At 44.4% G+C, this 12,756-nt stretch overlaps 1 protein-coding gene across 1 annotated transcript in view; it reads right to left on the bottom strand.

The window, feature by feature from the left end:
• The window catches only part of COL23A1 (collagen type XXIII alpha 1 chain), a 173,989-nt gene that overhangs the window by 40,360 nt on the left and 120,873 nt on the right, over positions 1–12,756 (bottom strand). Inside the window, exon 3 of the mRNA XM_064387770.1 lies at positions 7,509–7,553. Within this exon, the coding sequence (XP_064243840.1) occupies positions 7,509–7,553 (45 nt within the window). The remainder of the gene's footprint in view (positions 1–7,508; positions 7,554–12,756) is intronic.

Genomic DNA, 12,756 nt, shown 5'->3' with positions numbered 1-12,756 from the left:
CTTTCCCATCTTTTTCACAGTATGACTCTGTTTCCTTTCCCCCCACGAGACCTGGGCACGTCACAGGGCAGGGCCCATGTGCAGGGCATCAGGGCCTTGGCACCGCCTGTGGCCAGCAGGAAGGAGACAGGCCTGGCCAGAAAAATGTGCAAATTTTTATTAATAAAATCTATATTTTCACCATGGACCTTATTTATCCTTTGGGTAATGCAGGAGGAGCAGGATATAAGCTCACAAAAGCCAGAGGAGCAGGGTGGTGGGGACCTGACAAGGGCAGTGCTGCTGCTTCCACAGACCCCAAATATTTCTGGATGTGCCCACCTCTCCCTGACCTCCAAACACGTCACACAGCCCCCAGCCCTGTGCCACCCCCTGTGCCCCTGCTCCCCAAATGTTTCTGGATGTGCCCACCTCTGCCTGACCTCCAAACACGTCACACAGCCCCCAGCCCTGTGCCACCCCTGCTCGTGTGCCTCAGCTCCAGGGAAATTCCCATCACACCCACGTCAGGTCTGGGGGCCAGGGGCACAGGATGAGGCTGATTTTTTGAGCAGTAAGAAAAGAAACATTCCCCAAAGTCCCCCAGATGTGCAGGGTGTTCATCACAGCCACACCAATTTCTGCAGTTTTCCCACTGCTTGCCCAAACTGGTGCTGCACTGAGGTGAGCACTGAGCCCTAATCCAAAGCAATCCAAGTTGAACTCCTGTCCATGAGGCAGCCTATAGCTCTGTTTGGGATTTCTTCATGCTCTGACTCTTGCCTGATCAAAACCAGAAACTAGAAACACAATTAGAAAAGGAAAAAAAAAAAAGTGGGAAAGCTTAAAATGGGGGCAGAAAATTAAAAAAAAAAAAGCTTTGTTCATCTATGTTATTCAACAATATTATTGAAGAAGCATATTTCAAGTCAATGCCTTCTCAAGGATTTTAAATTAAATTTTTAAATGAAAACCATCGCTAACTTGAATTAAATAAAAACCAAACAAGCCTAAGGATGAGGGGTGGCAGCAAGTAATGGCTGGCAGGGCACCAAGAACCATCCACTGACCCACCTGGAGGGGGTCAGTGCCACACAGCTATGCCTGGGGCAGGGACAACCTCCAGGCCAGGAGCACAGGGTCTTAACTTGCTCTCCTTGCTTTAATTTCTTCTGAATACAGAAGCCAGTGGCTCTATGCCAATTTATTAACTGAGAATCATAAACCTGATTTATTAACTCGCTTACACCAGGCTACCCACAGGAGCCCTTTTGTGGAAAAGTCAAGACTTAAGTCTCAAAGAAGTGGGCAGGAAATTATTTTAATATGGGATTTCAATAATGTACCAATTATAATCTCTTTGGAATTTGTTGCCTACTTTCCTTTTCTCAGCTACTGTTTTTTTCTTCCCAACATGTGCAGGCAAGTGCTCTTTTAAAGTGCTTCCTCCTCCCAAATTCAGGAATCATCAAATGGGGGGGTCTGTATATGCACCTTTGGATATTCTCCAACCCCATCATTGGAATTACACCAATCTTTCATTGTGCTGTTGGCCAACTGAGGCTAAATAAATCTTCATTAAGGCATAAAGTTAAACCTATTGGACTGATCTTTTCTCCTCATAAGAACAACATGACTTTCTGGTTTGCTGAATGTGTTTTTCAACAGCCCAGCCACAAGGCACTTGTTTCCTATGGAAAAAAGTCAAATATTTTTGCAATTCAACAATAAATGAAGAAGCTGATCCTGTACCCAGGGGCTGCCCCTCATCCAGCCATCTCATCATTGTGGGCACATTGCACAAGATTTATGCTCTTTTCAAAGAAATTTGCTAGAATTTACTGCTAATAATTTTGACTGGCAATAATCAGTTTGAGAGGCTGAAAGGAAGAATGAAAGAACTTGGAAATTCTTCTTACAACAAATAAAAGTTGGAAGCAGCCTTTGTGTACTGAAAAGTACGTGACAAATTAACTTGGTGGCTGATTTCAAAAGGAAGAGAAGAAAGACAAAAATAACCTGCAAATGCACAGATTTTGGTCTGTGATTGATTTACCTGAACAGGGAGGATGCTGCTGTAACCAGGAGTGAGCACCTTGTGCTCAAGCATACAAGAGCATGGAGATATTGGGAAACACAAAAAGATTCCTTAAGAACATGCACAGCTGTGCTAGCGGGAGGTGAAAATCAAAACTCATTAAAAATTAATGACCCAGATTTCCTGATTGACCAGCATTAATGTTATTTTGTATATCCAAAGCCTGAGCAGGTCACAGCAGCATCATCCCCAGCAGTACACAAACATATGGGAAATGACAGGTCACAGTCATTTATTTCCAAGTATTTTTTCAGCTTGGAAATTTTGGGATAAGATGATATTTCTGTTAAATCTGCAAGTCATTTATCATGCAAGCTCTCCCACCATGAGAGGAGAGAGCCAGGCAGGGGAAACAAAACCAGCCAGACATTTCCAACAGCTCAGGAAGAGTCAGAGGGGACTTTGCTGCAACTCTAAAGGACAAATAACCCACCCCCAAGGTAGCCAGCATGCATCTGCGGCCTCCTGAAGATGTAAAAAAAAAATATAGTAAAAAAAAAAAATCTGCATTAATACATGGCTATGTATTTAAACACAAGCATTATGTATATACATACACATAGAGCTATTAATTTGGGATGCTGAAAGGGGAGTAACTGAGCCATGGGCAACCACAGGTAACTGCTACAGCCATAAGAAGCCACAGAATCTGGGAAAAGCTGTTTGTCACTGTGTGCTGACCTCTGACTCCTGTCTGTGCCTCAGGGCTGGGGCACAGGAGTCTACTCTCCTAGCTGAGGCTCATTACTGACAGCACATTACTGAGAGCCAGATTAGATTTTTCCTGAAGTTCAGCATAAGAAGTCCTTGGGTATGAGGTTGTACAGGCAGTTCATAGTGAGAAACAGGGGGAGCAATAGAAATCCCCAAATAAATACAGTTTGCTGTGTGATTTACTCACATGCGGTCCCATCTCTACTTACTGAATAACAACAACCATGTATTTACACTTGCCTATTCAATCACAAGGCTAATGGGTCTGAAAGCATAAATCTTGATGTGTAAAATATGGGATTTTAAGTATATATAGAGCTGGGAGAGAAATAAGCCCTCCCTGCATAGAAATCACATTGGTTTTTCTCCATTTAAAAATGCCTTAGATTCCTTCTTGTTCCAAATCAGGACATTTGCACAAATAGCATAGGTGTAAGAAAAAAGCCCACCCAAACAAACAAAAACCCTCTTTGAATTAAATCTTTGTTAGAAGTTCAAATTAAGGCAACACCTGCAGCGTAATGTAAAGAAAAAATCATGGGTGGTGGGCAGAAGACTTCTATCCCATAGCAAGATTTCAACACATTTCCCCAAAAACTGCTTTTGAGATGAAAACATTTTGTAAACAAAACTTTTTCTGCCAGAGGCAGAAATTATGCCAAGTCAGGATTTTCCAATGAGATAACACTTCATCCAAAAAAATGCCCTCTCTGGCCCACCTGCAAAGGGAATTTTGTGCCAAAGCAGCCAATGTTGATCCCCGTGGGCTGTAGCTGTGCACAGCTGATGCAAACGTGCTGCACAGCACCCCAGGCATCAGCTTTGGGTGTTTGTGTCCTGGGGCAGCTCTTGCTTCATGTGAGGAGAGCAGAGCCTTACTCAGAGACTTCCCAAGCTGAACATATCATGTGGATTGTCTCCTGGTTTATTTTGAAGGATTTTGAGCTTCAGATCAGTGTTTGGATCAACCATCAAGCCAGGGGAAGAAAGCAGAATGACATTCCAAGAGACAGGAACATCATCTCCCACCATCCAGTCGTGCAAAGCCTTTGAACTAATGCTTCAACTAAGCTCCCAAATCCTGGATCCTGTTCATCCATCCTTCAGGAACACCCCAGCATGGCTCAATCTTTAAAACAATAAACACAAAGCCCCTGAGGGCTGTGCATCCCTACCCCATCCTGCTCACACAGCACCAGCTGGCAGCAAGAGGGGAAGCAAAACCTCCCAGGTCTCTGGAAAAATCCGTGTTATTTCACAAACGCTCATCCAGCAGTTGAACTGTGTCCTCACTGGGACATATCACATTGGAAAAATAAGCTAACATGACATTAAACCTGATTTTGCCTTTGGCAAGGAAAAGGAATTGCATCTGAGATGAGCAGGCTGGCTGTCAGGGCCAATCACGACAGCAAGTGCTACAAAACCTTTCTTCCAACCCCACAGTGAGAGAATGCTGAAAATCCTTCATAAAATTGTATTAAAATGTGTTTTTCTTTCTATACACCGCTTCCATGGGTGGGTGCACATGACTCTTCAAGGCTGTGCTTGCTTTTCCAGCTGGAAAAGAAACTGTTGAGGATCATGTGCAGGAATAAGGGTGCTGGGACCCTTGTGTCTGTGCTGGCAGGGTGGCATGGAGCTCAGGGCGTGCTGGACCAGACCAAACAGCCAAAGTGACATCCCCAGGGAAGCTGCAGGTGTGAATTTCCGGCCTTGTGGTAGCAACAGTGGGATAAGTTGGTTTTTAAAAGTAGCCTCTTTTGCAGTGGTCCTGCTCAGCTCTGGGACTGCTCCTCTGCTGCAGCAGTGATTCCCAAGGGCCAGATGGTGGAGAGAGAGTAAATAAAATGGGTTGGATGGAGCCATTTGACTCAATTACTGCCTGGTTTGTTCAGCTGGGCTGATGATGGCAGAAGCACTCCCCAGGTACTTGATCCTTGAGTCTGAGGTCAGGGAAGGGATGACAGGGGGACGATTGTGCCACCACGGGGAGCTGGAGCTGCCACCAGAGATGTGAAGCCCAAAGGAGGCTGGGGTTTAGAGCACCCCCTCTGCCCTCCAGGGCTCCCAGGTGAAACTTGCTGCCTTTGTGCTTCTCTACAGCAAAATAAACTATCAGCCCAGAGGCCAGGACCCACTGCCTGCCCTGGGCAGGTTCTGGGGACAATGGGGTTTCACCCATTCCTTTAACAAGTGGTTTTTTCCTTAGTGCGTGCAGCCAGGCGTGTCCCACATCCAAATGGTCTAAATGGTTAATTTTTTTTTTGCCATAAATGGTTTAAAAATTAATCTTTCATGGTATGGCACATATCTGTGGAAGAGTGCAGTTGTCCCAATGTGTTTTCATGATGATGAATTCTTAGCTTAGAGAAACAGAGCTGTAGGATTAATTTATTTTATCTGAATCCATCATGGCAGAAGAAAAAAGCAAAATTCAGTCTTGGTTTAGATCAACAAAAGAGTGTGATTAAAAGGGACAGGAGTGTCTCTTAACAGTTTCTCTGCTTGTTTCTTAAAGATATACATTGAAAGTTTCAATATAATCTGAAAAGGTTTTTCAACATGACTATTTCAACAAAGGCCAAAGAAAAACACTTCCCTTGGCAGGGCTGAGCCTTCTGGCTCTTCAACAGCCTTTGTCTGGAGGCTGTGAAGCCCTAACCAGGCAGGGTCCCTGGGGATGGACACCAGCATGCTACACAAACAAAGTTTTATTCACATTTATCAGCTGTACTGGAGGAACAAGGGCCCAGTTTATGTGTGGTCAGGTTCTCAAACAGATATAGAAATATATATTCAAGTTATCTGGAGAAACAAACATCAGTCAGCTCAGCCAAAAGCAATACACAGCAGGATGCCTCTCCCTGTGTATCTGCAGTGGGGCAGTGCAGGCTCTGCACTGCATTCCTTGGATTTCACTGGGGAGCCCCTTTGAGCCCCAGTGTGTGGCTGTGTGCAGTGGACTTTCCTCCACAACTGCAGACATTTAAAAAAAGTTGTTACTAAGTTTTGAAATTTTTTATCATCAATAATGAATTTCTTCTTTTTTATTTATTTATTTTTCTTTTACAATGCTTGTTTTCTTGCTGGCTCTGCATTGATTCCCTGGCAGCTTTCTGCTTCATCACAGGGATGCTCAAGTGTATTTGCAGATGTGCCACAGCACAAGGGAAATTGCTGCTTTTCAAAAGTTTTGCATGAAGCAGGGAGAAGAGATTTAAGGGCATTTGTGAGCTCAGAGTTACCTCCCAGATTTTTGTAGGGACCAGAGACACATCTTGCACAGTGTTTACATAAATGCCTGCATATAAAATCAGACCCATTGGCTGACCTCTCCAGCTGCCCTCGGTAGAATGCTGTATTCCACTGTGCTCCTTAAAGCCCTTAGGTGACATTTAAAAAAACCCAAGAAAATAATCAAAGCTGTCTGGTGGCTGTTCCTGCAGCCCGGCTGCTGGGAAAATAAAACAAATTAACAAAGCTGGCTGGGATCCACCACCATCCCCTCAGCACCTACCCCATGGCCAGGAGTAAATCCTGGATGCTTCAGGAACAAAAATATCTCAGAAAACCCCTAATGCACTCAGGAATAGCAGCAGTGGAAGTGAAGGGAAATGCCTGCCTGCCTTTCTTGTCCATCAGTCCACGAGTTCAGGTGCTGCTGCTGGTGTGCAGCACATATCCACTCAATTTCCCTTCCTCAGAGTTTAAAAAATTGTTTAAAATATTGGTGATCAGAAAGTTATGCTGTCCTTTTTGAAATCCCAGTTGTGAATTTTCAATAGCAAGAGCAGCAGAGAACAGAATTCACTCTCCTCACTAAATGAAATCCACTGGCTCCTGTTCATTCTGTCAGTGTCCAAGAACCTAAGAGCTGGGACATGCCATTTCATGGGCTGCTTTCTGGCACAGTGAGGCAATCCCAAAATCTGCCTGGCTCTCTGGGCACATCCCAGTTTATTTTCCTGAGAAAGAGCAGCACCAGTTGCAGCTCTCCCCTCTCCAGCAGCAGGATGTAAACAGCACCTCTCCCCAGCTGAAACAGGGGCAGTCCTTTCCATTCCAGAGACAGGGACACAGCCCCAGGCCTCACCAGATGCACTGAAGGAACAGGGACACAGAATTACAGCCAGCTCAAACGAAACCCCCAGCAAGGCTGCTCTGTGGTTTCAGCCAGGCTGAGGGCTCACTGCTGCTCAGTGCCCAAGGCTGCTGGCTGAGGTTTGGTTACCCCTGACTCCCAAATGCAGACACCACCACCCCATGGCTGGCAGGCAGCACAGGGACATGGCCACATGCAGAGACCAAGGCAGGGCACACCTCCCATCCATCGTGGCTGGGAATTCCCTATTTCCATGCTCCTTCACTGGCCCTCTTCAGTGCTGGCTGGGGCAGCGATGAGGCTGAATGCTACACAGAGAAATGGAAGGATGGATAAAAGATGCAACAGCTGTGGGTGCTTTGAGTGGAACTGGTTTTTTTGTTTTGATTGGCTGGTTTCTTCCTTTAAATGGTTTTTAAATTTGTTTTTGGTTTTTAGGGTTTTGGGACTTAGTTTTGGTTTGGTTTTTAGAAGTTTTTAATAAAACCCTTCACGCCCAGCACAGAGGGGTGAGGGCAGCCCCTGCTGCACTGCTGCAGGGGGCAGGTGCCATCACCCAAAGGCTCCCACACCCCCATGACACCCCCAGTGCCCGGGGCAGGTGATGCTTACCGGGTTCCCCACGCCGGCCGGGCTTCCCTCGCCGCCCCGGGGGCCCTGTGGAGGCAGAGAGCACAGGGTTAGTGATGGCCCAAGGACAGCGAGCCCAGGAGAGCCTCTGCCACACGTCCTCTCCTTTGGACCCATCTCATGTCTTCCCCCCTTCCCCAAATACCAAAACAACTTAAATACCACCTTTTTTTCCCCACAATGTATTTCCAGTGAAAAAGCCAAGGCAAGCTGGGAAGCAGGTTTTGAAGTTATCAGTATTGTAGATAGTAGAGAACTCCAGATCTAACATGATCCAAAATTCTGGAAAAAATCCTTTGCTGAGCAAGCAGCATTGCTGTGCAGCCCCTGCATGCTGCAAATGGCTGTTACAGGTTTGCAAATCACAATATTTAAAGTATTAAAGCAATGATCATGAACCTCTTGATACCAATTATTATCTGAGTCAGAGCTGGTTCTGGGCAAGTGCTGACACAGCCTAAATTTTATAATATCTTTTTAATTTCAGATATAAAGCTTGCTGTATTCTTACCCTACTGGGCAGCAATGGTTAAAGGATCAATAAAATGCCAAAAGTGACAAAATACCTTTAATTAAGGGAAAAAAACCACTCAAACAATAAACTCTGATACAGAGTTAAACTCTCTCAGAGATAAACACTGCTCCAGCACACACAGAGCATCCATGTCCCTGGCAAAGCCACAACACCACATCCTTCATGCCATTAGGCTGCAGCCCCTCTGCTGCAGCCAGCATTCCTTGCCTGGCACCTGGGAGCATCACCTCTCCCACAACATGTGCACTACCAGGCTGGAAGAAAAAGCTCCTTTTTGCAGCCTCCTGCAGCAGGTCAGCCAGCTCTGGTGGAGTATTTGCTGAGTGACAGCAACATTAACAAAAAGCAAGACCTCGCTTTTTATCTGTGAAACAACACTGCTCCCTCTCCTTTCTGCTGGAGAAGGATGATAAACAAAGACCATTAAATATTTCTGTACTCCTATCAGAGTTTCCCCTGTTGCATAAACATTTCTGTGCTCAAATGTGCAACTGCATCTCCAGAATTTCAGCAAAGGCCTGGAGTTCTCCTCTTTGAAGTTTGGATACACTGACCAGCACTCCCCCTCCCCAGCCCACCACAGAGCTCCAGAGGAATCCCTGCCCTCACAGGGGCTCCAGTGCAGCCCAAATCCCACCTGCTCCCTCGCTGTGGGATTGGCAACCTGCAGACAGGAGCCCTGGGTAGTCACAAATGATTGGTAGAAACATCTTCCACCACTCTCTGAGAAACTAGCTCACAAGTTTCTACAGGGGAGAAAAAAAAATCCCCCATCGTATTTGCAGCCTCCTTGAAAGCACATTACAGCCAGGAGAAAGGTTTACTTCTTCCACCCCCAAGTCCAGCAGCTTTGGAGAGGAACCACAGCTCTGATGAAGAACCTTTTCCAACCTTGGAGTTGGAACAGAACAGTGGTGACTGAGCAATTAAAGCCCCTCTACCTGCACCCTCTGGGCTAATTTTGGGGGTCTGACCTGCAGAGCCTGAGCCTCAGCAGCTTCCAGCCTCTCTCGGAGTGCAGGGGGTGCTTTAAACACCAGCCTTGCTCAATCCTTCCCTGCCTTGCCCAGGTCTCCCCCTGGATCTGTTTGATCTGAACTCAGTGACCATCCTGCTTTGCCTCCTGCTGGGAAAGCACAGGCTGCTCCTTAGGGAGGAGGAAAAGTCCTAATGGAGGTGTAGGAGAGGGAGGGCAAGTACCTAAGCAAGTGAGTAATGGGTTGATATTGATGCTTTTAGGCAGCTTAAAGGAGAGCTGATATCAAAGGGTGGATGCACAGAGCTCCCAGATAAAGCTTGGGTTGGAGCCATTCAACTGAGAATGTGAGAAACCTGCAAGAAACCAAAGATTCTCTATAAAAAGGGACATTAATACTTGGTTGGGTTTCTTTTTCAAGTTTAAGAAATTTCTTAATACCTGACACCACATGGGAAAAAATGACTTTTGCCTACACCAACACAGGTTGTCCAGAGATGGTAGATAACCCACCCCTGGAAACATTCAAGTCAGGTTGGATGGAGCTTTGACTGACCTGACCTAACTGAAGATGTCCCTGCTCATTGCAGGGGGATTGAACTGGATGGCCTTTAAAGGTCTCTTCCAACCCAAACCATTTTGCGATCTTATAATTCTTTCCCTGCAGTCTTCCAGGAAATTTGTAAAGTGGGTGCAGCACATGGAATTACAAATATATTTTAGAGATATTGCTTGTGGCAAGTGAGATAAACCAAAATTGGGGGAGGAAAAAATTTAAAAACCATTCTCATCTGTTCCACTTGCTGTTTTTATCTGAAAGCAATTATTATTGCAGCAATTTCTAGCTTATTCTGGGCTCTCAGCTTTAGACACTGCTTAACGAACCAGGCATAAAGTGAATCCATATTATACCTCTTGTTTTCAACCCCTTTAAGAAACTACAAAAGAAATTAAGGAGGCCTGGGAGTTTGCTTGAAGATAAATATTCCCTGTAAACTGTTACCTAATGATCTCCCAAGGCCTCACAGTCTGATGTTTGTTCAATATAATTAAGATTCATGTTGCACTAAAGTAAATTGGGCAGTGGCCGAGTCTTTTCTTCTAACTGTGCCAGCCCCACTGTATCAGCTCTGGGAGTCCTTTATTTACATTGTTATAAAGAGAGTTTTGGAGTGGAGAATGAATACAAAGCATAACAGTCTATTTTTAAACAACTTGTCACTTTCAAGCTAAACAGCCTTAATCCAGGGCATAATATGCAATTTCTGACAATACCATAAGTTTCCCAGTAAGATGATAGATTTAGTAACCCAAAGACAAAGAAAGAGAATGAAATATATTGCTATTTGAAAATATTATGAGGAAGAGATGATGGATGTATCTAAAGAATAGCTCCTCAGAAACAAGGTAAAAAGTTCATAGTAAGCACTCACAATTGCTGGGTAGCAGCCACTTATGTCATCTACTGTGGGCAAGTAAATGAAATATTAAAAATCAACATCACTTTATTATTCACATAAAATATTGTCAAAAGCCAAACCCATGTACTTGTCCACAGTACAGTAAATAACCTTTGTTTGAACTAATTTACCCATTGTAAATTGGGCTGCTCAATGAACACCATAATCCATCAACACCAAGGAGGGCAGGCACTATGTGTGTTTAATGTCTTTTTATCCCCTGTAATTAAACCAAATCTAGTCCTTGACCCATGTTCCCATGGCTGGGAGGTTGTACTGCTGCCTCCCAGCCCTTCAGCTGGATGGATAAATTTCTGCCTGGGCAAATTACTGGGAACAAGGTAAAATCAATGTTTGTCAAGGACAAAGTGAGTTTAAAGCGTTTGCAAGAAAGGGAGTCCAGCAAAACCTCGCTGAATACCAATGCTCTGTTAAATGTTCTGCCAGTGAAGCACATTTTAGCCAAGAACTTGTGGCACCAGCTCTGCTCTTCCTTTCCATTTCTCCTACACATCATCCTTTTCCACTGAGAACACGTACACAGAGGTGTTCCACAAACCTGAGTCCATCTCTTCCTTCAAGCCATGTGCTGCTGAGGCTCTCAGGGATTTTTTTTTATATTATGTTGATCCAAAGAAGTAGTTGAGAACAGCATTCAAGTAAAAACCTTGCCCAAGTGAAACAAAGACCTATCTTAGTGGATCTGTAAACCAGAGGGTTTTTTCCCTTGCAAGCACGACGCAGTGAGTTGATCATGTTGTGAAATCTCAGTCATAAATATTAGGTTATTTTAGGGCCTTATTTTCTAGGGGAACTCATATCTAACACATTGTGCTCTAACATGGGATTAAGTATTACACCAATTTTACACCACTCATGTGGTTGCACTTAAATATTTTTTTTTCCTCTTTTATGAGCTTCAAATGGTTTAACTTGTTTCCCCTTCTTCCCTTTTGGCATTTTTCAAGTTGTTTTCAATATATCAGCATTTTTTTCAGTTAAAAATGAATCAACCAGAAGAATGGCTTGAACAAATTGGTTGGTTCAGCCATTCTCAAGAATAGATTTTTTTTTTTTTTTCATATGGCTTCACTTAGAAGGAAGGAGAACTTTGCAGCAGAGCACCGTGGGGTCTGGTATTGAGCACGAGGAAGCCACGGCCCCGGCCTTGCTGGCTGTTCCTGCACAAAGGCCAATTTACTTTCTTGTTCCCTGAGGAAAAACTTTATGGTTCATGGGCAGAAGTCAGATGCTGTGATGCTTGCTCAGCTGATACTCATCAGGTACTCAAGTCAGGCTGTGGCTCTGAGGCCGCAGATCTGAGATTAAACAGTTTTGGGTCACAACACTTTGTATGAACCTTCCTGGCTTTGGATTCCAGCAGACCCAAAGACTCAAAGCAAATACCAGGTGCAGATTGGAAACACGCAGCACCTACGGTCTGCAGAAGTTTTCCAAATAAAAGAAAAAAAAGTAATATCTAGATTCATTTCAAATTTGGCCCAAGTGTCCCAAAAGCTCTCTGAAATCCTGGACTACATTATGTGTTAGCAAAAACCACACAGAAAGCAACCTCTAGTAGTTAGCTGAGGAGAGCTCCTTGCACTTCCATACCTGATCCAGTTGCTTCAAGGTACAAAAGAAGCAAGAAATTTATTTTAATTCTTAGGCCTTCAAAAACCTCTTCCTCACAATGCACTGGGGAGCTGTGCTCAACCTCAGGGAACAAAACATCCAGGAACCAAACTGGAATATTGCTGCTGCTCTTGGGATAATACAGGGCAGTATTCAAAATTTGGTTTGACTAAAGCACCTCAGGACCTCAGCACTCAAGGTTTACAGCCTCAAACTCTTCTTTACCTAGAGCTAAGCTAAAATGGGAGTACCCCCAAAATAAGGGATATCTAGGAGGGGATAGAGTGCAGATTTAAATTGTTCCAACAAGATGCAGCAGAGAAAATCCAAGCCCCAAATCTAACATTCAGCAGCACTGATAAAGCCTGCACACAAGGTGTAGTAGCTTGAGATGACAAAATGTTTCAAGACCAGGGAGAAATGTATGGTGTATAAGGGTTTTTTAACCTGTAGCCAGTAAAGTCCCCTCTTACCCTGGTGGGTACTTGTTGCAAAAGAAATAAAAATAAAATTCAAGCTCCTTCAAAGTGTGAAATGATACAAGCACACCCACTGAAACCAAAGCTCTGATTTTGCTCAGTTTAAAACAACCAAGATGGTGACACTACCTCCATACTCTGGATT

This window comes from Passer domesticus, chromosome 13 (assembly GCF_036417665.1).
Source record: "Passer domesticus isolate bPasDom1 chromosome 13, bPasDom1.hap1, whole genome shotgun sequence".
Classification (NCBI taxonomy): domain Eukaryota; kingdom Metazoa; phylum Chordata; class Aves; order Passeriformes; family Passeridae; genus Passer; species Passer domesticus.
The sequence above is the reverse complement of the archived record's forward strand: the minus strand, read 5'-3'. Positions and strand labels throughout refer to the sequence as shown.